This window comes from Macaca thibetana, chromosome 8 (assembly GCF_024542745.1).
Source record: "Macaca thibetana thibetana isolate TM-01 chromosome 8, ASM2454274v1, whole genome shotgun sequence".
Lineage (NCBI taxonomy): Eukaryota > Metazoa > Chordata > Mammalia > Primates > Cercopithecidae > Macaca > Macaca thibetana.
The window spans coordinates 105556126-105582148 of NC_065585.1; the positions used below are offsets into that span (position 1 = coordinate 105556126).

The following is a 26023-nucleotide window of genomic DNA, read 5'->3' on the forward strand; positions in this document are numbered from 1 at the left end:
CAGAACTTCGGGAGGCCAAGGCAGGTGGATCACTTGAGGCCAGGAGTTCGAGACCAGCCTGGCCAATATAGTGAAACCCCATCTCTACTGAAAGTACAAAAATTAGCTGGGCGTGGTGGCACAGGCCTGAAACCCCAGCTACCGGGGAGGCTGAGGCAGCAAGATCATGCCATTGCACTTCAGTGTGAGACTCTGTCTCAAAAAAAAAAAAAAGTCTTTTTGTGCAGCACATCTCAGATGGTAATTTTGTTTGTTTGTTTTTGAGATTGAGTCTCGCTCTTGTCGCCCAGGCTGGAGTGCAATGGTGCAATCTCAGCTCACTGCAACCTCTGCCTCCCAGGTTCAAGGGATTCTCCTGCCTTAGGCTCCTGAGTAGTTGGGATTACAGGCGCCCACCACCATGCCTGGCTAGTTTTTGTACTTTTTGGTAGAGACGGGGTTTTGCCATGTTGGTCAGGCTGGTCTCCTGACCTCAGGTGATCCGCCTGCCTTGGCCTCCCAAAGTGCTGGGATTGCAGGCATGAGCCACTGCGCCCCACCTCAGATGTAAGTTTATACATAAAGCCTATCTATTCGATAGCAAGGCTTCAGGCTGAATGACAAAAGGAAGACTTTTCTCCATCTTTAGGACCCAATGGAGACAGCGGATGGGGAAACTCTGGCCACCTGTGATGTCAGGGTGCAAGGGTGGGGTTGGGGGCTGGGCAGCCCTCTACAGGGCGGAGCAGGCCAAACCTGAAGTCCCCGCGGTTGTTGGCCACACGCTCGGCCGGGCAGTAGGAGGCAGAGGTCTCCAGCACCACGATCTCCACCTTCTTGCTGGCGTTGCCCTGGGCCGTGGACACGGTGCACTCCCACTCGCCTGAGGCCCACACGCCGATGTGAGACAGTGTCAGCTCACTGCGGATGGCAGGCGGAGCTGGCTCGTGAGTCATCCTTGGGCCCAGCCACGTCGCCCTCCCTCAGCACCATCTACGACACTAGCTGCAGGTCCTTTTTTCTTTGATGAAACAAGGGATGCAAGTACACACTCCTTTTATTCTGCTTGGCCTTATGATACTGTTTTTTTGAGCTTCGATTTTCCCCTCCTTATCATGGAGCCGAGAATATCTCTCACAGATGGGAGCCACTCTATACAGTGTAAGAGCCCTAAAGAGATATCAAGTATCATCATTTTGTTCTATCAGATATTTATTTCTAGCCTCTATCCAGAACATTGATAACTTAGTCCAAGCTTTCCATAAATATACATGCACATTCTCCCGGGAACACATCTGGGTGCAGCTGTTTTGTGGGGTACAGCAGGCCCCCCCATCCCCATGCTGAGGCCTGAGGAGGGGCAGAGCGGCTCCTACCTGGTGATGAAGGTGCAGTCGTGGATGAGGCTCTCGGCCAGGAGGATGCCCGCCTGCTCGTCACCCTCCACAGGGGCTCGGTTGTGGTACCAGCGGATGCGGGTGTCATTGCCCAGGTAGCTGGCAGAGCACTGGAAGGGCAGCCGATCCCCCTGGAACACCACTTGGCGTAGGGACGGGATGAGATGGTGTGTGTGCAGCTCCAGGGCCCCCTCTGTGGGAGGAGACACCAGGCGTGAGGCCCGAGTGCACACGCGTGTGAGGCTGCATGTGTGAGCGAGAGTCCAGCAGGATGGGGTGGGACGGGGCGGGGCCTTCAGCCTGTAGCCTGCTCCAGCTGGGAAGGGAAAGGGGTCAAGAGAAAGTCTCCAGGGATAAGGGTAAAGGGGAGGGACAGGCAGTTTTTGGACGAAGAATGCTCCTTTCTTAGTACACGTTACCCCAAGAGGTGGGGCCAGATGAAAACATGAACAAGCAGCCTCAAGGGGGCTTAGAAAAGCTGATGGAAGACTGACCCCGAGACACTGAAGGAAAAGGGATGCCCTGGAGAACACGCCCAGCACACAGTCACAGGCGGAGTGGGGAGAATAACACCGGCCCCGCCTCACGGGGAGGGTCACTGGGATAGTAAATGTGATTCTTTTTGTGGGAGAGCTGTTGCAAACCAGTCCCTTTTTGTGCTGGGCAGCACATCTCAGATAGTGATTTATACATAAAAATAGGGTATCCCTAAATGCCAGAGCAGGACTCAGCGCTGTGGTCTTTTGCAAACTGCAGTACAGAGGTAAAAATCTGTGGGTCTGAGGGGAGGCTCGTGTCTGGGCCCTGGGTTGGTGGAGAGGCAGGGTCCCTGGTAGATGTGTAGTCGGGAGGACTTGCTCACCGCAGCAGAGCTGGGCCTCCTGGAGGCTGCCCAGGGCCTGGGCATGCAGGGCGCTGGGGTAAGCACAGAGTGTGCGCTCCGACAGCTGCAGGGAGCGATTCTGGGCCCAGGGCAGCAGCCAGCGCAGGCGGCAGTCGCAGGTCAAGAACTCGGTGCCCAAGTCCCTGCAGGGTAGGCAGAGGGGTCACAGAGCAGAGCAGAGGGGGCGTGGGCTCATGAGTGGCCTGGGGCCCCAGGGAGGGACAGGGCTGGAGGGGTAGGAGGGGCAATCTCGGGTCTATGTGCGCCGTCTCTGCCCCGGGCCATCGCAGGAAGGTGATCATGGGGGCATTTCAGGCACTGTCTGCTGTGCCCACTGGTGAGGCCAGTCACAGTGGTCACGATGCTTATACATCCCTCCTGGGCAGAGGAAGGGACAGGGGTCTGGGTCCTTGCGCTAGGAAGAGATACTCACACAACCTTAAGGGCTGGCAGCTCATCAAAGACCCCAGGTTGCAGACTGGAGAAGATGTTTCCAGATATGTTTCTGCAGGAGACAGGGGACAACTGAGATGGGGTCTTAGGGTCTCCATGGGCTGGCGGAGGGGAGCAGGTGCGATGTGGAAGGGTTGGGGGCCACCTTTTACTTCCTATGTGCTTCCTCCTTCTCCTCCCTCCCCACTTCTCATCCCATCACTTACAGTCGGAGAAGCCTGGGGAGGCCCCGGAAGGTCTCGGAGGTGAGACAGCCAATCCGGTTGTTGGAGAGATCTCTAGAGAGACACAGGCAACCTCAGCGAGTCGGCCACGCGGCAGCACGCGGGTCCACTTGTGAGGAACACATGGGTGGGGCCAGGGCTTGTGTGGGGGGCGGGATGAGAAAAGAGATGAGGTTGGGGCCAGGGCCGCAGCTGGACTGGAAATGGCGGCTCCTTGGACCCCAGCCAAGGCACCTGAGTGGAAAAGAGGGGCAGGTGTGGGTGGGTGAGAGTAAGGGGGTGGGCATGGAGCAGGAGGGGTGACTTTCTCCCTCGGGAGGGGCATGCCACTCACAAGCGCTTCAGTTCCCCCAGGCCCAGGAAGGCGCCCGGCTGCACTGTGCTGATGATGTTGTTCCTCAGGTCCCTGCGGAGGCAAGCAGGCAAGCGCAGAGCCCTCACACCTCTCCCCGCTGGGGCCGCCCTGCTCCCCTCCCCGGGAGGGGTCCTCACTGCCACCGCGGTGCTGTTGCTGGGTTTCTCAGGGACTTGACTTCCTGCTAAACCTCTGCTCTCCTCAGCACTGGGTGGGAAGTGGGATTAAAGAACCACTCCCGATCAAGGCCATCCTGGCCAACATGGTGAAACCTCGTCTCTACTAAAAATACAAAAAAATAAAAAAGAAAAGAAAAAATAAATGAGCCGGGTGTGGCAGTGCGCACCTGTAGTCCCAGCGCACCTGTAGTCGCAGCTACTCGGAAGGCTGAGGCAGGAGAATTGCTTGAATCTGGGAGGCAGAGGCTGCAGGGAGCCAGGATTGCACCACTGCACTCCAGCCTGGGCGACACCTGTAGTCCCAGCTACTCGGGAGGCTGGTCAGAACGGAAGGAGGACGAAGAAGCCAAGAGATGGGATCAGAAGGGCCTCGGACAACATGGAGAACGCCCTGGATTGGGAGTTAGGAGGCCTCCTTTCCCACCCTGCCCCACCTCCAGGCTGCCCTGCGGGTTACCGGGGTTGCCCTGGGAAGCATTTGAAAATAGGTATCATAGTCTTTTGTAAATTGCTATATAAAGGGAGAAGCTTCTTGAGCCTGGCCTTTGTGGGCAGGGGAGGGGGCGCATGGGAGGGTAGTTTTTTGTTTTGTTTTGATTTTGAGGCAGGGTCTCTCTGTCACCCAGGCTGGAGTGCAGTGGTGTGATCATGGGCCATTGTAACCTCAAATTCCTGGGCCCAAGCCATCTTCCAACCTCTGCCTCCCAAGCAACTGGCACCACAGGCGTGCACCACCACACCCTGCTACTTAAAAAAAATTTTTTTTGTAGAGACAGGGTTCCACTATGTTACTCAGGCTGGTCTTGAACTCCTGGGCTCAAGTGATCCTCCCGCCTTGGCCTCCCAAAGTGCTGGGGTTACAGATGTGAGCCACCATGCTCGGCCAAGGGGGGTATTTTTTATGGCTATTTTATCCCTGCGCCCATCTCTGTCTGACAGGCGAGGAAACAGGTCAGGGGTGTAAGTCCTGTCCATCCTCCTCCTTCAGATGAGGAAGCCAGTGAGGTGACAGCTTGTTCAAGGTCCTCAGTCTTGTCTTCTCCATGGGTCTCCGCAGGAGCCCGCAGTGCTGAGAGACAGGATAGAAGGGGGCTCTGACCCCCCAGGGATCCCAGGGGCCAAGCCTGGCCTGGAGGAGTGAGCTGCAGGTGAGCCCACAGGCTTCCAGCCCCGAGTCTGTGGCTCAAACTCCATGATGGCCATGGCACAACTCTCTGCCCCCTTCGTCACCTGCCCCCGGGGCTGCAGGGACAGTGCTGAGGAGACAGTACCCACCCACAGGGGACCTGCCTGCCCTAACCCCAAACCTGCCAGGGCAGCCTCCTGGGCTCTTGGGCCAGGCAGGACCACAGAAGACCAAGGTGGGTGCCTGCTCAGTGGCCTTCTCCCTCACCCTGCACAGCCAGGGACAGGTGCCTAGAAGGCACGGTGAGCGGGGCCAGTTGCCCACCTACTCAAAGGCCAGCCGGCTCTTTCCTGAGCTAAACCAGGACGGGCTTCAGGCCCCATAGAGCTCACGAGGCTCACAGCCCAGCTGGCCTCCCTGTCCTGGGTCTGAGATGGAGGCAGTGGCCTCTTGGCTCCCACCCAGTGGCAGGAGATTGTGAGGCAGCAGGCAAGGCTGGGTGGACCCCCGGAGCAGGAAAGGCTGGGTGGACCCCTGGAGCAGGCAAGGCTGAGGGACTCCTGTCTGAAGGTCTGTGGCGGGAAGACAGGAGATCCACAGAGATGTCTGGGGCCCACCTGCTTTCCCAGGCTCTGCCACCCCTCAGCCCAGATGGAGGAGGGGGTCGGGGTTGGGGCTGAGGGGACTCTTGGCCCTGCCACCCCTCAGCCCAGAAGGAGGAGGGGATCAGGGGTAGGGGGCTGAGGAGAATCTTGGCGCTGCCCACCACAGCCTCATCGATGTCTCTGGGCAGGAGGGGGTTAACCAAGCCGGCTACCCGATGGGAGGAGAGGAAATGGGTGTTCTGGACGGGGAGATACTGTCCCACCAGGGGGCCTGTTTGTGCACTGAGGGACAGAAACACCGTGCACAGCCCTTCCCACGGCCAGGGGAGCCCTCACCCTTAGCTCCTTCCCACAAGAAGGACTTGAAGGACTCAGACGGCCTCCATGACCCCAAGTCCCTGGAGAAGGAAGGGAAGGGGCCACCAGAAGGGGCCAGTTCCCTAGAGGAGGGATGGCCTCCACACTGGGGTGTGCTGGGAGGTGCCCCCAGTGGGGCGCATATAGGGATTGTGCCAGGACACTGACCCTAGGCCCTGGCCGAGGGAGAGGGATACAGGATAAGAATCCTGGCTGCCAAGGGGTGCCCCTCCGGCCCAGCCCCCACCGTTTGCCGCCAGACCCCATCCTCACCGCCGGCCCCACTCCGGGGCTGTCCCAGCATGTGCCCTCTGGCCCCTGTTGGGGTCTGGCCATTCTCAGGGCTCAGCCTCCCACCCCCACGTGGGGGACGGGCAGAGGGAAACACATTCCTCATTGTGTCACTTCCCTTCATGGGCTGCCAAGGGGCTTAGGCACAGCCCCCCTTCCCTCCCCGCTCACTGTGTTTATTCTCATTTCCTCCTTGGCCCCCCTTGAAAGCCCCCACCCGCCTGCCCCACTGATGCTCTGCAGATGGGAGCAAGGCGGCGCCCAGGCCCCAGCCCCTCTTCCTGCCCTCGATTTCCTGCAGCCCAGCCATGCTGGGGCCTTGGAGAGGGCACCTCCATCTCCACGGAGGGTGGGCATGCCTTCTCCCTTGCCTTGAGCCTGCCTGGGGAGGAGCCTCGGGATGACCAAGGCAGGCCCCAGGAGTGCCCTTGGGAGCTGGCCTGTCTCGGCTCCCTGGGCTGAGCTCTAAGAGCCTGAAGGACCCATGGGAAACCGATGCTGCCTGGTCCCTCTGGGTAAGAAGCTGTGTCTTCCCTCGGGGCGGGAGAAATGCTACCACAAGACTTGGACATTTTTGGGACCTGCAAGGTTCCTATAGATTGATTGTTTTGAGCCTTTCTTGCTTAGCACATCCCTTTGAAGATCTGTGAAGGCCATGAACTTCTACCCAAGAAAAACTCACCATACCCATCACTGTGCATACAATTTCCAGAGGGGTGTAGAGCCCAGGTTAAGAAGCCCCGGCTGGGCGTGGTGGCTCACGCCTGTAATCCCAGCACTTTGGGAGGCTGAGGTGGGCAGATCACCTGAGGTCAGGAGTTCGAGACCAGCCTGGCCAACATGGTGAAACCCCGTCTCTACTAAAAAAATAAAAATAAAAAATAAAAATTAGCCAGGTGTGGTGGCAGGCACCTGTAATTCCAGCTACACAGGAGGCTGAGGCAGGAGAATTGCCTGAACCTGGGAGGTGGAGGTTGCAGTGAGCTGAGATCTCGCCACTGCTGCACTCCAGCCTGGACGACAGAGTGAGACTCTTAAAAAAAAAATGATAGAAGTCATTTGCTGGATGGTCTGATCGGATCCCTCCGTTTCTCAGGTGAAGCTATAGTAGCTTGTGAAAGCATGCACAGATATGCTCCCACAGAGCCCTGTTCTTGGAACCTGGGAAAGACGCAGGGTGTTTTTTTTTTTGTTTTTTTGAGACGGAGTCTGGCTCTGTTGCCCAGGCTGGAGTGCAGTGGCCAGAACTCAGCTCACCACAAGCTCCGCCTCCCGGGTTCGCACCATTCTCCTGCCTCAGCCTCCCGAGTAGCTGGGACTACAGGCGCCCGCCACCGCGCCCAGCTAGTTTTTTGTATTTTTAGTAGAGATGGGGTTTCACCGTGTTAGCCAGGATGGTCTTGATCTCCTGACCTCGTGATCCACCCGTCTCGGCCTCCCAAAGTGCTGGGATTACAGGCTTGAGCCACTGCGCCCGGCCTAGACGCAGGGTGTTGATGGCACTTCCCCTCCCTGCTACCCACTGCCCCTTGACTCCAGGCCACCCCCTCCCTGTATCTCTGTCAATATGCAGGAGGAGGATTCCCCTAAGGCTGATGTGGAGGGAGGATTCCTGAGAGTAAATCATGCCCCATGCCCTTGTTGGGAAAACAGAGGCTTTGGGAGCTGAGTGTGTAAGAGTGAGTTTGTGAGCAGAAGCAATGAAAGGAGGAGGAGTAACGGATGAATAAAAGTTCAGAAAAAGCAAAACGGGGTGAAATAGGAAACAAAGCAAAGATTGTTAAGTTGGACTTAATAACAACTTAAACATTTTACACCTTTGGCCAGGTGCGGTGGCTCATGCCTGTAATCCCAGTACTTTGGGAGGCGGAGGCAGGTGGATCACCTAAGGTCAGGAGTTCGAGACCAGCCTGGCTAACATGTTGAAACCCTGTCTTTATTAAAAATACAAAAAAATTAGCCTGGCATGGTGGCGGAAGCCTTGTAATCTCAGCTACTCAGGAGGCTGAGGCAGGAGAATTGCTTGAACCCGGGAGGTGGAGGTTACAATGAGCCAAGATCACACCATTGCACTCCAGTCTGGGCAACAGGAGCAAAACTCCTCTCAAAAAAAAAAAAAAAAAAAAAAAAAAAAAAAATTGCATCTTAAAGGATACCATCAAGAAAGTGAAAGAGAACACAGAATGAGAGAAAATATTTGCAAATCAGATCTGATAAGGGATGTCTATCTAGAATACATACAGGATTTGTACAACTCAATAGCAAAAAGACAAATAACCCAGTTGAAAAAAATGGGCAAAGGATCTGAATAGACATTTTATCCAAGAAGACACACAAATGGCCAATAAGGCCATGCAAAGATGCTCAACATCACCAGCAGTAAGGGAAATGCAAATCAAAGCCACTTTACACCTACTAAGACAGCTATAATAAAAAAGAGGGACTCCAGCAAATGTTGATGACAATGTGGAGAAACTGGAACCCTTGCAAATTATTGGTGGGAATGTAAAATGGTGCAGACACTTTGGAAAACAGTTTCACATTTGGGTTACCATATGACCCAGAAATTCCACTCCTAGGTATATCTCCAAGAGAAATACACAAACATCCACACAATAACCCATAGCTGAATGCTCACAGCAGCATTGTGCATAGTGGCAAAAAGTAGAAACTGGCCACATGTGGTAGCTCAAGCCAGTAATCCCAGCACTTTGGGAGGCTAAGGCAGGAGGATCACTTGAGACCAGGAGTTCGAGACCAGCCTGAGCAACACAGTGAGACTCCTATCTCTACCAAAACAAATTGGCCAGGCATGGTAGTGCATGCCTGTAGTCCCAGCTACTCAGGAGGCTGAAGCAGGAGAATTGTTTGAGCCCAGGAAGTCAAGGCTGCAGTTAGCCATGATCATGCCACTGCACTCTAGCACTCTAGCCTAGGTGCCAGAGTGAGATCCTGTCTGTCCAAAAAAAAAAAAAAAAAAAAAAAAAAGGCTGGGCGCGGTGGCTCACACATGTAATCCCAGCACTTTGGGAGGCCAAGGCGGGCGGATCATGAGGTCAGGAGTTCGAGACCAACATGGTGAAATCCCATCTGTACTAAAAAATACAAAAATTAGCTGGGCCTGGTGGTGTGCGCCTGTAATCCCAGCTACTCAGGCGTCTGAGGCAGAAGAATTGCTTGAACTCGGGAGGAGGAGGTTGCAGCAAGCTGAGATCGTGCTGCTGCACTTCAGACTGGGCAACAGAGTGAGACTCCATCTCAAAAAAAAAAGTAGTATTCACCCAAATATTCAAGAGATGAAGGGATAAACAAAATGTGGTGTAGTCGTACAATGGAATATTATCTGGCCATTAAAAGGAATGAAGTACTGATACGTGCTATAACATGGGTGAACCCTGAAAGTACCATGCTGAAAGAATCGAGTTATGAAAGATCACCTATTGCATGATTTCATTTATCTAAAATGTCCAGAACAGGCAGATTTGGAGATCTACAGACAGAAAGCAGATTAGTGGTTGCTTGGGCCTGGGGAAGAGTGGGTGGAGGAATAAGGAGTGACTGTTAATGATTCAAGGTTTCTTTTGTGGATGATGAAAATGTTCTAAAATTAGATTATGGTGATTACACAATTCTGTAAAATATACTAGAAACCACTGGATTGCACACTTTTTTTTAAACGGGTGAACTTTTATGGCACATAAATTATATCTCACTAGAGCCATTAAAGAGCATGTGAGTTTTTATGACCGTGTCTGTGTGTGTGTGTGTGTGTGTGCGCGCGCGCGCGCGCCCACATACAGGCAGGGTGGGGTGGTAGAGAGTCAGCTCCCTCTGGCCCTCACAGACCTCCCTGCTTGTGGGTTTGAAAACCAAATTATAGGTTTGGAGGCCACAAAGCAGCCTTCCCTGGGCCTACAAGACTTCCAGGGTTCACTAGAAAGTGGGGGCTGGCTGAGAAGTGGGCCAGGACACCCTGCAGGTATAGAAGTGTCTAGGGGAGGAAGGGAGAGGTTCTGGTCCCATCCTGCAGGTCCCTCTTGTCTCTGATCCAATCCACAGGTTATTTATTGAGCACGTACCCCATGCCAGGCACGGGGGCTACTATGGCCAACAAGCGGGCTGTCCCTGAACCTATCAGCCTCCCCTCCTGGGCCTCAGTGGTGCCGGAGTCCAGGCAGCTTCTCTGCGGCATTCCTCCCCGGTGTTGTTGGGGATGGGAAGAGGGGGGAGGGACAGAGCCCCGCAGCCTTACCCTTGGCCCCGCCCATAGATTAATGGAAGCCACCTGGCGTGGGGCGAGCCGCACTCCACCCCCAGGCCCCCACTTTCGTTCGTTCCCATGAGCATCTGCTTCTAATGAGCGCCTCAGCACCCCTGCATACCAGCCCCCGGGGCTCATTAATCTCATTAAGTAATGACAAATCATCCCAGGGCTGACCGGGCTCCCCTCCCCAGCCTCTTTCCTTTAGCCATGCACAAGCCTCTGGGGGCTGGTGTCCACACCGACCCACACGCTGGCAGGCATGCAGTCTCACTCCCTTGGCTCTCTTGGGGCTGTCTGCCCTGGGGCCGGCTTGGTCCCTGGTCTAGAGGCATCTTACTGTGACTGACACCCTCAGTCCAGAAAAGTCTTCCTGCGGCCTGCTCCCCATTGCATGTGCTTGGTGGGGGATCCCGGGGAATGAATCACCAGCTGTACTTGGAGCACGTATATTTTTCAGCTACACAATTGCCTGCTCAAGGCCGGGAACTCTAGGCAAATCTATGCAAATGACAGGCAGCCAGGGTAACATCTAGCAACTGGGAACTCTGCAGAGGGGAAGGGAACTGCCTGCCATGTACTGGAAGCCTGTGCTGCCGTGTGTTCTGTGTAAGGAACTCCTCCTCTGTTCCTGTAACAACTCCTCATAGCCCCATTTTCCAGGTGAGCAACCCGGGGCTGGGAGAGGCACTGGAAGGTAAAAGAAGGAGGGATGATTCCACTCCAAGCTGCTTTTCACACCAAATGGAGTCCAGTGCTCTTTCATCAGCTCCTCTCTGCCCCAAAATTCTTTCCTTTAAGAAACAGGCTTGGCCGTGCTGGAGGGTGGTGGGAGAGAGAGAGGGCTCAGAGGTGCAAGGCGGGGCTTCTGTACACTCCCTGGGCGGCCCAGGAGGTGTTTCTGCAGGGCTCTGTTTCCTGTCTTTTTTTCTTTTGGAGACGGCGTCTCACTCTGTCGCCCAGGCTGGAGTGTAGTGGTATGATCTCGGGCTCACTGCAACCTCCGCTCCCAGATTCAAGTGAGTCTCCTGCCTCAGCCTCCCAAGTAGCTGGAGTTACAGGCACTCGCCACCATGCCCTGCTAATTTTTTGTATTTTTAATACAGATGGGGTTTCACCGTGTTAACCAGGAGTGTCTCGATCTCCTGACCTCATGATCCACCTGCCTTGGCCTCCCAAAGTGTTGGGATTACAGGCGTGAGCCACCGTGGCCAGCTCAGGTCTTCCTGTCTGTCCTACCTGGCTGATAAAGGTGTGTGCCCCCCATCTCCACCCCTACCCCCAACCTCTCTGGACCCAAGTCCTCCATACGATCATGTCTGACACATTCCCACTGGGCATCCGCTCTGTGGCCCCTTCCTTGCCCACCCTGCCCACGCTGGCCTCAGGATCCTGCACCACACAGATCTACTCCCAGCTCCTGTCTAACAAGGTGACCCCCTCACATACACACAGCCCATTTGCAAAGGCCCAAGGGGCTCTCAGCCAAGGAAGCCATGCAGGCACATTCTGCAACAGCCTGGACCTTCCGTTTCAGTTGACAGACTGGGCCCCAACCCTCCCACGGGACGTGCTGCTCATAGACTGTGGGATGTTAAGTTGCCATGGCCTCAGCCGCCCAAGCCTAGACATCTGAGTTTGACAGGACAGAGGGATCAGTGTTTCCTGAGCACCAACTACATGCCAGCCTGCAGAGTCTTATTCCTGATGAATAGGCCCTCAGTCTAGGGGTCATCTTGCCCACTGGCACCTAACCCTGGATGAGCATGAGAATTGCCTGTATAGCGTGTAAAAAATTCCCAGGCCCCATGGGATAGATGAATTAGAATCTCCAGGAGGGAGGCCCAGCATCTATATTACCCAAGGGCCCTCTCCTTCTGGGGGATAGTGGTTGTGATGGTTAGTTTTGTGTCAGCTTGGCCAAGGCTATAATACCCAGTGGTTTAATCATACACGAATCTAGATGTCACTGTGCAGGTATTTTGTAGATGTGGTTGACATCTTCCATCAGCTGACCTCATATGAAGGAGATGCTCCTGTATGATGTGGGTGGGCCTCATCCAATCAGCTGAAGGCCTTAAGAGCAGACATTGAGGCTTCCTAGAGAAGAAATTCTGCCCCAAGACTGTAGTGTCTGCTCCTGCCTGACTTCTCAGACTGCTGGCCTGCCCTACTGATTTGAGGTCTGCCAGCCCCCATAACCATGTCAATCAATTCCTTTTTTAAAAAATGTCTTCGTGGCCAGATGCGGAGGCTCATGCCTGTAATTCCAGCACTTTGGGAGGCAGGCGGATCACTTGAGGTCAGGAGTTCGAGACCAGCCTGGCCAACATGGTGAAATCCCGGCTACTAAAAATACAAAAATTAGCCAGGTGTGGTGGCACGTGCCTGTAATCCCAGCTACTTGGGAGTCTGAGGCAGGAGAATTGCTTGAACCTGGGAGGTGGAGGTTGCAGTGAGCCAAGATCATGCCACTGCACTCCAGACTGGGCAACAGAGCGAGATTCTGTCTCAAAAAAGAAAAAGGCCAGGTGCGGTGGCTCACACCTGTAATCCCAGCACTTTGGAAGGCCAAGGTGGGTGGATCACAAGGTCAAGAGATTGAGACCATCCTCATCCTAGCCAACATGGTGAAACACTGTCTCTACTAAATACAAAATACAAAAATTAGCTGGGCGTGGTGGCATGTGCCTGTAGTCCCAGCTACTTGGGAGGCTGAGGCAGGAGAATCGCTTAAACCTGGGAGATGGAGGTTGCACTGAGCCAAGATCATGCCACTGTACTCCAGCCTGGTGACAGAGTGAGACTCCATCTCAAAAAAAAAAAAAAAAAAAAAAAAGAAGTATTTGTATATATAAATACAGCAGTGATCAGTGACCATGTTGGAGACCCTGAGCTCCTCCAGCCCTGAACAAGCACCATCCCTGTCCTGCTGCCCACGGTGCACCCTTCTGCCTAGATGGCCCCTCCTCTGGAAAGCCTGGCCCTGTCACTGGGTTCTGTGATCATCTTCTCCCTATGGGCGCTGTGGGTGTCCCACACACATCCAAGGATCATAGAATTTTAGATCCATAATGCACATCCCGAATCACCCCGTCTACCCCAGCTCTTCTGACAATGAGGAATCGAAGGCCACCCCGGTGGCCACCCCGGCATCACACCCTACTTGTCTCCTGCCACATCCCCCTGGCTCGCTCTGCCAGCTCACACTGCCCTTCTGTTTCTCAGACTCCCTAGGCATTCCCTGAACCCAGGGGTCTTGGCAATGCCTGCTCTCTTCATCCTTCCTGAGAGCTCCAGGCTTCCTTTCTCGTCCCTTCAGGTCTCAGGCCCAGGCATGTCATCAGCAAGGCCTTCTTGACCTCACTACATAAAATAGCACCCCTGGCCCTCTGGCTTTCTCTCCTCCTTACCCTGTCTTGTTTTTCTCTGCTGCATTTCGGCCTCCAGACACACCACACATCTATTTGCTATTTTCTGGGTCCTATCAGTAGAGGTAAGGGCCAGGAGGGCAGGCACCTGGTCTCCTGTGCTCACTCCCAATGCCTAGAACAGAGCCTGGTACATAGAAGGGCTCAGTGAGCACCTACAGAATGAATGGATGGGGTGACTAGCACAGAGCAGGAGCTGGGACTCAGCGTTTAGAATTCCCATTCTAGCGCTGCTCCTACATCGCACGACTTGGCATCAAGCCAGATGCCGCCCCTTGTGAGCTGCTGTTGCCCTCGTTCTTCTGATTGCCTGCCATGCTCAGGGTGTACTTGCTATGCAGCCTCTGGAGCCTTGGTGCTGGAGAAGGACAGGCCACCTTTTCATCTTCATCAGAAAAATGTGCTCTCATAAGACTGAAGGATGAGGAGACAGGAGCAAGGCTGAAGAAGGGGAGATATCAGTGAGGCCACCAGGGGCTCTGAACAGCACCTTCTTGCTTGTGCTAAGGAGGAGGAGGAAGAGCCACTGCGGGAGGTGCCAGCCTGGGAGGGGCAGGGCAGGGGCTGAAGAGGCCACTGAGGCTTGCCTTCCTCCAAAGACCCCTGGAAGGACATCTGGTTTCCTGTGACTCAGCCCTCCAAGACCAAGCCTGGGCTAAGCAGAGGATGCAGAGCTCTCGAATGCTTCGCCACTTTCCCTCTTTGTTGACACCCAAGAGAACTTTTATTTTTATTTATTTATTTATTTAGAGACAGAGTCTTGCTCTGTCGCCCAGGCTGGAGTACAATGGCACAATCTCAGCTCACTGCAACCTCTGCCTCCCAGGTTCAAGCAATTCTCCCTGCCTCAGCCTCCTGAATAGCTGGGATTACAGGCACCCACCACCACGCCTGGCTAATTTTTGTATTTTTAGTAGAGAGAGGGTTTCACCATGTTGGCCGGACTGGTCTCGAACTCCTGACCTCAGGTGATCCGCTGGCCTCGGCCTCCCAAAGTGCTGGGATTACAGGTGTGAGCCACCACGCCTGACCTATTTATTTATTTATTTAGAGAGACAGAGTCTCACTCTTTCGCCCAAGCTGGAGTGCAGTGGCACAATTATGGCTCACTGTAGCCTCAACTTCCCCAGCTCAAGCGATTCCCACCTCAGCCTCCCGAGTAGCTGGAACTACGGGTGCATACCACCATGCCTGACTAATTAAAAAATTTTTTTTCCTAGAGACCAGGTCTCATTATGTTGCCCAGACTGGTTTTGAGCTCCTGAGCTCAAGCAATCTGCCTGCCTCCCACAGCTTTGGAATTACTGGCATGAGCCACCATGCCTGGCACCAAGGAGACTTTTAGGTAGCAGCTTGGTGGCAGCCCTTTCTCTGCATCAGGACCACTGTCTGTGAGCCACAGAGAAGATGGTCAGAGGGACCTGGGCATGGAGCCGTGTGCGACTCCACTCACTGTCACCATCCCAGGTCCCCTGCTATCCCCAGCTTGTCCCAGATTGGTAGACAGCCTGCTCTGCTTTTCTGCCCAAATATGGGATTTGTGCCTTCCCACTCCCAGGAGCCCAGCCAGGCCATCACTCTTTCCTCACAGCTTCAGGGGTTCGGGGCCAGAGGCTTTCCCTTCCACAGTGGAATGGGTGTCATGGAGGCTCCGTCACGAGACTGCTGTCATGGTGAGAGATCTCAATACCATGTCACATCCATACTGTGTCTCCATTACCTGTGAACACTTCTTTGGACTTTGCTGACACCTCCTTTGAACTTGACAGGAGCCCTAATCTATGTGTGTGTGTGTGTTTTGCTTTTTTTTTTGAGACAGAGTCTTGCTTGGTCGCCCAGGCTGGAGTGCAGTGGTACGATCTTGGCTCACTGCAACCTCCACCTCCCGGGTTCAAGCGATTCTTCTGCCTCAGCCTCCTGAGCAGCTGGGACTACAGGCACGCACCACCATGCCCAGCTAATTTTTGTATTTTTAGTAGAGACGGGGTTTTACCATGTTGGCCAGGCTGGTCTCAAACTCCTGACCTCGTGATCCGCCCACTTCGGCCTCCCAAAGTACTGGGATTACGGGTATGAGCCACCGTGCCCGGCCGTGTGTATATGTGTGTGTGTGTGTGTGTGTGTGTGTGTGTGTGTGTGTGTGTGTGTGTTTGAGATGGAGTCTCGCTGTGTCACCCAGGCTGGAGTGCAGTGGTGCAATCTCAGTTTACTGCAACCTTGGCTTCCCAGGTTCAAGAGATTCTGGTGCCTCAGCCCTCCGAGTAGCTGGGATTATAGGCATGCAGCACCATGCCCAGCTAGTTTTTGTATTTTTAGTAGAGGCGGGGTTTCACCATGTTGGCCAGGCTGGTCTCGAACTCCTGGCCTCAAATGATCCACCCACCTCGGCCTCCCAAAGTGCTGGGATTACAGGTGTGAGCCACTGCGCCTGGCCTGAGTGTGTGTGTTTTTAAGAGACGGGGCCTTACTCTGTTACCCAGGCTGGAGTGCAGTGGCACAATCATAGCTCAACCCCACTCCTACTGTAGTCTTGAACCCCTGGGCTCAAGCTGTCCTCCAGCCTCGGCCTCCCAAAAGTGCTGGGATTTACAGAACCACCACGCCCAGCCCCCAATATACTTAATTCTAATATACATAGCATTGTTTGTGGTCTCCCCTGGACTGCAATCGCCTGGGCTCTTTTTGAGTAGGCGTCACACCTCACTCTTTTGTGTCTCCCACTGCACTGACCCAAAGCTTTTGGGCAAAATGGTGCTAGAGGGGCCAAGAGCCCTCCCTGTCGGAGAAACTAGGAAAGCCTAGCAGGATGGGAGCAGAGATGGGAGAGGGGATGGGGCCGTGAGAGAGAAAGCAAGAGTCAGGCTCTAGGAAAGGTGGGAGGCCCAGGCTTCCTCTTTGGAGGGGCAAGGACCCAGAGCTGTGGTCCAGGCTGTGGTCCCTGGAGTGTACCAACGGAGCAGGGAACTTAGACAGAGGGTGGTTCCATTCTCGAGTCTGGCAGCTTCAGTGACTAGCCCGAGTGGCTGAGTGAGGTCTCTCACCTAGAGCTTACCCTACCTCTCCACCAGCTCCCCATGCGGAGAGGGCAGGCCTTCTGTGTCCCCCTATTTCCCTAACAACTCACAGCCACCAGCTCCTCCTTGATAACCCTCTTCCCCACTCTGGCCCCACCAGACACAAGGGCCCCAGCTCTGGGAATGAGGTTCCAGCCGGCTAGCAGGGCCCTGGCAGCCCCAGGGCCAAGGCCAGCCTGAAGGCTGCAGCTGCCCAGGTGGCTCTGAACCAGGGTTGGGTGGGCTGGAGTGGGGGAGAGGCTTGGAAACGATCAGCCTTCCCCACCCTCAGCCCCCTTGGGGCTTTGTTTGTTGATTTGTTTGTAGGAAAGGCGGAAAAGGGCCGCAGTCAGTCGCTTTAAGCCGCCTTCAGCCCTTTTATGCTGGGCCCCCAGCTGGGAGGGGGAGGCCAGCTGAGGGCTCGGCCCTCACAGCTTATTGCTCATTAAAGAGCGTTAATGAGCTTCTCAGAGCCCCTCCCCTCTTCTCTCGCCCTGTCGGGCCGAGGAGCTGGCCTCTCGTTCCATACCAGCTTCTCTGGCTTCTCCTTGTTGGCCAAGCCCTGGGCAGGGTCCCATTGGGTCGAACTCCCGGCCCTGCTCGGCCGGCAGGTTCTGAAGTCACTCAGTGACCAGCATTCCTCCTCCTCCCCGGGGTGACCCCTTGCCGTCATGGCCAGCCTGCTCCTCCGCCCCACCTTCCCCAGCACTTACAGCTTCTCCAGCAGCGACAGTCCCAAGAAGGAGCCATTGCGGAGCCCCGTGATCTTGTTGTTGCTTAAGAGCCTGAAGGGACAGAGAGAACACAGACAGGAGAAGGTGCTGTTACGTGCTGGGCATCCGCTTTCACCACTGGTGGGGCCAGCCTGCATCTGTGTCAACGGCGCCCCCTGGAGTTGTGCGAGGCAGCAGCCCCACCCTCTACTCCCGGAGATTATAGGGAGAAGCCGGCCAACGGTCCACCTAGCCCCAAGTCAGACCTTTCTGCCCTGAGTCTCCCCCAAGCCGGGCTCCGACATGGGGCTCTGTGTGCAAGTGGGAGGTGGGCTGAGCAGGTGGAGGTGATGCTGTGATGCCCCGTTTCCATTCTGGAACCACAGGGTTGACCCTCAGTGCCCCGTCATGCCCTTCACAGTTTCATCTTTGCTCAAGCCCTTCACTCAACATCCCAAGAAGAGTGGTGGGGAGAATGGCTTGAACGGGGCCAGGATGCCCAGCAGGTCTGGAGGCAGGCGGGAGCTGCCCTTCCTCAGAGCTTTGCGCACTCTTACCTGTGAGCTGAGGACCTCACAGGCCCCCATCTCAAAGGGCCTGCGTGCACAATGGCCGCACCCTGGCCTCCCAATCCTTCTGAAGCCTTGGCAGAAAGCTGATGGAGCCCCGAGTGTAGGGGAAGCCAGGCCTCAGCCTCAGTCACTGTGCCCTCCGGGTTCCATTTATTTATTCGTTTGTATTTAGGGGAGGAGGAAAGGGGCCCCAAGCGACTGAGAGAGACCGAATGTCTCATCTCAGCCCACCCACTCAGCCTTTCTCTGCCAAGCTCCCTGCTGGGAGGAGGGAGATCCAGGCCAGCCAAAGGGCTCATCCCCCAGTTAATTGCTTATTAGAAAGCTTTAATGAGCCTCTCCGCCCAAACTCTTGCCTGCCCTGGGCTGAGGCAAAGGGTCTCCCTTCTTTGGTCTTAAGGGTAGAGAACTGACCTGGGAAGGCCGGAGGTGCAGGCCCTGGGCCTTTCCTTGAGCGAGCAGCCTCCAAGCTGGACTGGAAGGGAGAGGGAAGTGGGAAGGAACAAGCCCCAAGAGGAGCTGGCAAAGAGATGAGCCTCGAAGCTTCCTAGAAGTGGTGGGTGAACAGATCAGGGGCAGTGGGGAGACCCCTGATGGCTGACATTCCAGCTGCTCCATCTTCCATTGGCTTGTGGAGAAGACAGTGGCCAGGATGGAGGGAAGCATGGAAAAGTGTGGAAGGGGCTTTCTAGGGCCATGGGAGGGGTGGAGACCTCATCTCCTTCCTTCCTTCTCCCCACTCCATAGATCCCTCCCACCCATCCAGTGCCTGCCTAACGGTCCCTCCAATGGTGACATTTCCTGGTGGGAAGTGATAGGTAGCGGGGTAGGTTGGCGGGGTTTCCAAAATGCTTACACACACACAAACACACACACACACGCACAATGTTGATATGTCAAAAAGTACATCACAGTATTCATTATATGGGATATTAGACCTTCTACTAACTCATTTTATTATTGTATTTATTATTCTCATTTTACGGGTTAGGATAGTTTTATTTTCACTTCATACATGGGGTGTTCGTGGTAATCATAATCTTGACCATTCTTAGGGCCTCTAAGAGGCCTTTAAAGATCTCATCAGGCGCTGGTGGGGCTGGGGTGGCCTCTGAGCGGTGACAGGCTCTTTAAAAAATTTAAAAAAAACTTTTTTAGAGACGCGGTCTTGCTCTGTCACCCAGGCTAGAGTGCAGTGGCACAGTTAGAGCTCACTGCAGCCTCACTCCTGGGCTCAAGGGATCTTCCTGCCTCTGCCTGAGTAGCTGGGACTACAGGTGTGAGCCATCATGCCTGGCAGGTAACAGGCTCTGACTTTAAAGTCAAAGCCTGCCTCACTCCACCCCCAGTTCATGCCCTTCCTATACCCTAGAGTTTACATTAAATGTTGGACAAGGGGCTGGGTGCAGTGGCTCATATCTGTAACCCAGCACTTTGGGAGGCTGAGATGGGCAGACCACTTGAGGCCAGGAGTTCAAGACCAGCCTGGGCAAAATAGTGAAACTCTGTCTCTACAAAATAAATAAATAAATAAAAATAAAAAAAAATTAGTTGGGCCTGGTGGCATGGTACCTATAGTCCCAGCTACTCAGGAGCCTAAGGGAGGAGGATTGTATCGCTTGAGCCCAGGAGTTCGAGGCTGCAGTGAGCTATGATGGCACCATTGCACTACAGCCTGGACAACAGAGTGAGACCCAGTCTCAAAAAAAATAAAATAAAATAAAAATTCTGCAACTCCCAATCCTCAATATTAAAACCTGAGATCTCAATTTGAGAGCTCTGCCCAGCCTGGGACAGAGGTGGTGTTGGTGGGGGTGGTTCCTTACATTTTCCCAACTCTTTAGCCTTTAACCCACTTCAAATACCCCAGATTCTTTAACAGAGAGCTGACAACAACAACAACAACAACAACAACAAACTATTGCAAGTGCATGTCATTTTCAGTTTTCTTTTTTCTTTTTCTTTTTTTTTCTGAAACACAGTCTCGCTCTGTGGCCCAGACTGGAGTGCAATGGCGCGATCTCGGCTCACTGCAATCTCCGCCTCCTGGGTTCAAGTGATTCTCCTGCCTCAGCCTCGAGAGTAGCTGGGATTACAGGTGCCCATCACCATGCCTGGCTAATTTTTGTATTTTTAGTAGAGAGAGGGTTTCACCATGTTGGCCAGGCTGGTCTCGAACTCCTGACCTCAGGTGATCCGCCTGCCTCAGCCTCCCAGAGTGCTGGAATTACAGGTATGAGCCACTGCGCCCGGCCCATTTTAAATTTTCTAGTAGCCACATTTAAAAAGTTTAAAAGTTGGACGGTGCGGTGGACTCACGGCTATAATCCCAGCACTCTGGGAGGCTGAGGTGGGCAGATCACCTGAGGTCAGGAGTTTGAGACCAGCCTGGCCAACATGGCGAAACCCCGTCTCTACTAAAAATACAAAATTAGCTGGGCGTGGTGGCACATGCCTGTAATCCCAGCTATTCGGTAGGCTGAGGCAGGAGAATCACTTGAATCTGGGAGGCGGAGGTTGCAATGAGCCGAGATTGCACCATTGCACTCCAGCCTGGGCAACAAGAGCGAAACTCTGTTGCAAAAAAAAAAAAAAAAAAGTTGGCTGGGCGCAATGGCTTACATCTGTAATCCCAGCACTTTGGGAGGCTGAGGCAGGCAGATCACCTGAGGTCAGGAGTTCAAGACCAGCCTGGCCAACATGGTGAAACCCCATCTGTATTAAAAATACAAAAAACTTAGTCGAGTGTGGTGGCACATGCCTGTAATCCCAGCTACTTGGGAGTCTGAGGCAGGAGAATCTATTGAACCCAAGAGGCGGAGGTTGCAGTGAGCCAAGAACGCGCTATTGCACTCTAGCCTGGGTGACGAGAGTGAAATTCCGTCTCAAACAACAACAACAATAACAACAAAACAAACAAACAAAAACACACACACACACAGTATGAAAGTTTTTTGTTTTTTTTTTTTTGAGACGGAGTCTTGCTCTGTCGCCCAGGCTGGAGCGCAGTGGCATGATCTCAGCTCACTGCAAGCTCCGCCTCCCGGGTTCACGCCATTCTCCTCCCTCAGCCTCTTGAGTAGCTGGGACTACAGATGCCCGCCACCACACCCGGCTAATTTTTTTATGTTTTTTAGTAGAGATGGGGTTTCACCGTGTTAGCCAGGATGGTCTCGATCTCCTGACCTTGTGATCCACCCACCTTGGCCTCCCAAAGTGCTGGTATTACAGGCAAGAGCCACTGAGTCCGGCCTAAAAGTTCATTTTGAGAATATATGTTATTTAGGCCTGGTGCAGTGGCTCATGCTTGTAATCCCAGTGCTTTGAAAGGCTGAGGCAGGAGAACTGCTTGAAGCCAGGGGTTCAAGACCAGTCTGGGCAACATAGCAAGACCCTATCTCTATAAAAAATGTTTTAAAAAGTAGTCAGACGTGGTGGCCTGCCTGTAGTCCTAGCTACTTGGGAAGATGAGGAAAGAGGATCGCTTAAACCCAGGAGTTTGAGGCTGCAGTGAGCTGTGATTACACCACTGCACTCCAGCCTGAGTTCGTTCGTTCGTTCGTTCTTTCTTTCTTTCTTTCTTTCTTTCTTTCTTTCTTTCTTTCTTTCTTTCTTTCTTTCTTTCTTTCTTTCTTTCTTTCTTTCTTTCCTTCCTTCCTTTCCTTCCTTTCCTTCCTTTCTTTTCTCTCTTTCTCTCTTTCTTTCTTTTTAGAGAGTCTTGCTCTGTCGCCAGGCTGGAGTGCAGTGGTGCGCTCTCAGCTCACTACAACCTCCTCCTCCTGGGTTCAAGCGATTCTCCTGCCGCCACCTCCCAAGTAGCTGGGACTACAGGTGCACTCCACCACGCCCAGCTAATTTTTGTATTTTCATTTCAATATATAATCAATATAAAATTATTAATGAGATACTTTCATTTTGATTTTGGTAGAAAGTCTCAGGACTCTGGAATGTCCTACTACTCTATTCTCTGCCAACACATCTCAATTCAGACCAGCTGCGGGCCAAGTGCACTCGTGTCCGACTGCAGGGCAGAAGCACAACGACAGATCGACAGATCGGGACCTGCCCCAGAGGAGAGCAAGGAAGAGCCTCTGGCCCTGAATATCTTAACTCTGGGACCGGCTCCCATCCTTCCCCAGGCCGCCCTGAGCCCAGACTTCATGCAGGTTGGGTCTCTCTCTCTCTGTCTTCCCTCCACCCCACCCTTCTCTCTCTGAGGCAGCCTCTGTGTGTGCTGGGAGGCAAGGGCTGGGTTGAGTGGGGGGCAGCTGCAACCCACGCTTCCGGTTTGGCTAGCCCAGCACCAACTGCAGTCCTGAAAGTCTTGAAATGAGATATTTTCTTGCTGCAGAGAACATGGTCCTGATGCCCCACCCTCTGACCCACTCGCAGACGCAGGCACCAGGCAAAGGCCTTTCTCATCCTTCTCCTCCAAGGGCCCCCCTTCTTGCCGAATTTCCAGCTCTTGAAAAGACCTCAGGCAGATCACTGTGTGATTTGAGTCCTCAGATCCAGCACTGGACCTTTTGGCCTTAACCTGGAGAGGTCTGAGGAAGTTTACTCTAGACCTAGATTATCCAGAGAGGGGCCTCCACTGGCATTGAGCTTGATGGTTCTGTTCTCCACAGGGTGCCTTGTGGTGGGTCTATCTGGGGAGAGGAGGGAAGGCAGTTTTAGACAGACAGTGCACGGTTTTTTTGTTTTGTTTTGTTTTTTAAGAGAGACAAGTCTTGCTCTGTTTCCCAGGCTGGAATGCAGTGGCATGATCACAAATCACTGCAGCCTCCACCTCTTGAGCTCAAGCAATCCTCTCACCTTGGCCTCCCCAGGAGCTAGGACTACAGGCATGCGCCACCATGACTAACTAATTAAAAAAAAAAATGTTTTTGTAGAGGCTGGGTACAGTGGCTAAATGCCTATAATCGCAGCAGTTTGGGAGGCCAAGGTGGGTGGATCACTTGAGGCCAGGAGTTCAAGACCAGCCTAGCCAACATGGTAAAATCCCATCTCTACTAACAACAAAACTTAGCCAGGTGTGGTGGCACGCACCTGTAATCCCAGCTACTCTGGAAGCTGAGGCAGGAGAATTGCTTGAACCCAGGAGGTGGAGGTTGCAGTGAGCCAAGATCATGCCACTGTACTCCAGTTTGGGCAGCAGAGCAAGACTCTGTCTCAAAAAAAAAAAAAAAAAAAAAAGAGAAGTTTTTCTAGAGATGGGATCTCACTATGTTACCCAGGCTAGTCTTGAACTTCTAAACACAAGAAATCTACTTGCCTCAGCCTCCCAAAGTGCTGGGATTATAGGGATGAACCACTGTGTCTGGCTGGGTCTGGCATTTTTATGGGCAGGTAGGAAGCTGGGCGTTACAGCACTGCTGATAGGGATGAACATGCGCGCACGCGCATGCGCACACACACACACACACACACACACACACACACACAGAGCTTCATCCAATGGGCAGAAAAATGTTCCCACCACTCTAGGCTGTCCCCTGGGAGGCAGGCAGGCAAAGTGGCCGCAATTGGGCAGAGAAGGAGGGAGCCGTGGACCCACAGCTCCATCCAGCACAGACACAGGGTCAGCCTCAGCCTTCTTCAACCCCCCCAAGACAGACACCTCCTCAACCTGCTCCATCCTCTGGCCCTAAAACCTCACGGGGGCCAGCCAGGTGGATTTCCTGCCCAACCACACTAGCTCTGCCCCAGAGCCCTGGCTGGCCTGGCCAGGCATCTTCAGCTTCTTTCTTCCCTCCCTCCCACGCCCTTCTCCCACTCCTAATGTCAAGCTTTTCACAGGAAGGAGGGCCAGTCCCTGGAGTCTCCTGTTCTCTACTTCAGAGTTTGAAATCTGGCCAGAGAGAGGGGGCACACCAAGTCCATACCAGAACTCTCTCCCAGCTGGGGTACTATTTTAGGGGAGAGAAGCAAGTCGAGTTCCCACTAGTGAGGCTGGAGGCCAAGGGAGCTAGCGGCTGGCGTCTACAGAGAGGCTCTGTGGGCTCTGGGCAGCCGCAGGAACATACCAGATACCACCCCGACATCAAAGATGACCCTGCAGGAGTCACGTGGGCACATAGCACATGCCTGAACTAAATGTTTCTCACATGTGCAGGAAGAGTCATGCGTGTCAGCCCCCTGCCAACCACTCAGACCCAATGAGCTCCTCTCTGTACCTGGGGAATCCATACTCCCTAGGGAGTCTGATCCTGGGGCCTCCATCAGTTCAGGCCGTCACTAGGTTCCTAGAGGTTCCTAGAGTCTGGGAGGCCCCGTCTCCAACACCTCCCACTGGCGGCTTGGCCCTGTCTTAGGGAAACCATCATAGAGCAGGTAGGGGGCGGTCTGCTTGCTGATGCCAAAAAGCCCTGGGGCTCGAACCCCTACCGAAATCAGAGCGCTCAGCCTCCCCTGCAGGCGCTGTGCCTTTGAGCATTTCCAGGGCCCAAAGAGATGCCTAAAACCTAAAAAAGAAGCATTGCCTCTAAAATATAGATGCCACAAAGACGGAAATTAACAAATGCTTAATGACATAATTACCCAATGTCATACTATGTCATTAGCAATAATTATTATGTTCGATGACGGATGTGGGTACATTTTAGTATGGTTGATACGACAGTAAGACCTCCAAAAGTGAGGATGCTCGCCGTGCACAGGCCCTGCTTCCACACACAACCTCAGGCGAAAGGCTGGCCTGTGGCTTCTCGTCCCTCCGTGGCTGCCTTCACATGCATTTAGCCTGACTGCAAGAGACATAAATGTTGGTGAGGACATGTAAGGTGTCCTGCCCGCTCCTGCACTTCCCTGCCACCCTTCCCTGGGCTGGATGCCTGTCCGGTCAGCCTTGAACACCGACTGGCAATAGAAGGAGGCCTAGGGAAGGGCTTTAGGGGGTTGGGTCCTAAGACCGCCCCTGAACCCAGCCTGGAAGCTGGGTTGTCCAGGCAGGGCTGGAGGCCCAAGCCATGAGAGAAAACAGACCTGCAGTGAGTCCTGCTCCACCCTGCCTTCTCTCATAGGTCTGGTCTCCTTTCTCTAACCTACCCTTGCTACAAGGGCACCCCAACTTTGTGGTGAGCAGGGGAACCAAGAAACTGGGGCTTGGATGGGAAGGGAATCTGTGGCTTCGGGACATAATCTGGAGGCAGAAGCCTAAGAAAATGGACTACGTGCCAGGCACAGTGGCTCACATCTGTAATCCCAGCACTTTGGGGGATGAGGCGGGTGGATCACTTGAGGTCAGGAGTTCGAGACCAGCCTGGCCAACATGGTGAAACCCCGTCTCTTTTAAAAAATACAAAAATTAGCCGGACTAGGTGATAGGCATCTGTAGTCCCAGCTACTAGGGAGGCTGAGGCAGGAGAATCACTTGAACCCAGGAGGTAGAGGTTGCAGAGAGCCAATATTGTGCCGCTGCACTCCAGCCTGGGTGACAGAGTGAGACTCGACTCTGTCTCAAAAAAAAGAAAGAAAAAAGAAAAAGAAAATGGGCTGCGGGTATTTATTGGGGGTAATCAGTATGCCTTGATGGGGATTTGGGGTTACAGCATCCTGACTTGAGCACAAGGAACGTAGTCTGCTGTAATTACCCACACTTATGTATTCATTCATTCATCCATTCATTGCTCAGAGCTACCTAACAGTCACTGTGCACTCAGCCTTGTGTGACAAGGCTAGTCCTACAAACATAAATCATATATCGCATATCTACAAACTTCCACTCATAGGAGGTGGAGGGAGATGTGTCCAACAGGAAGGTGGAATGTTCATCTACGTGTGTTGTGTCCCCCTGATTTGTGCAGGCTGGGATATTACCCCCAATTGACCTTAAACATTTCCTCCATGCACAACCTAAAAGCCCCCCAGTGGGGATCCAAGCTTCTAGGTGAAGAAAGCAGACCTCTTTGAGGGATGGGTGGTGATGGAGGTCTCACTGTGTTGCCCAGGTTGGTCTTGAACTCCTCTTGCCTCAGTCTCTGGAACAGCTAGTATGCCACCATGCCCGGCTAACAAAAAAAATTTATTTATTTTATTTTATTTATTTATTTATTTTGAGATGGAGTCTCGCTCTGTTGCCCAGGCTGGAGTGCAGTAGCACGATCTCGGCTCACTGCAACCTCCGCCTCCCAGGTCCAAGCAAC

General features: G+C 53.6%; 1 protein-coding gene across 2 annotated transcripts in view; it reads right to left on the minus strand.

Moving 5' to 3' along the window:
- Nucleotides 1-26023, minus strand: part of ADGRA2 (adhesion G protein-coupled receptor A2) — a 46548-nt gene that overhangs the window by 11921 nt on the left and 8604 nt on the right. For both annotated transcript variants that reach the window (XM_050801257.1, XM_050801258.1), the window contains exons 2-8: nt 17308-17379; nt 3271-3342; nt 2919-2990; nt 2693-2764; nt 2239-2402; nt 1356-1569; nt 736-900 (exon numbers count right to left, since the gene is read on the minus strand). In XM_050801257.1, the coding sequence (XP_050657214.1) occupies nt 736-900; nt 1356-1569; nt 2239-2402; nt 2693-2764; nt 2919-2990; nt 3271-3342; nt 17308-17379 (831 nt within the window). The remainder of the gene's footprint in view (nt 1-735; nt 901-1355; nt 1570-2238; nt 2403-2692; nt 2765-2918; nt 2991-3270; nt 3343-17307; nt 17380-26023) is intronic.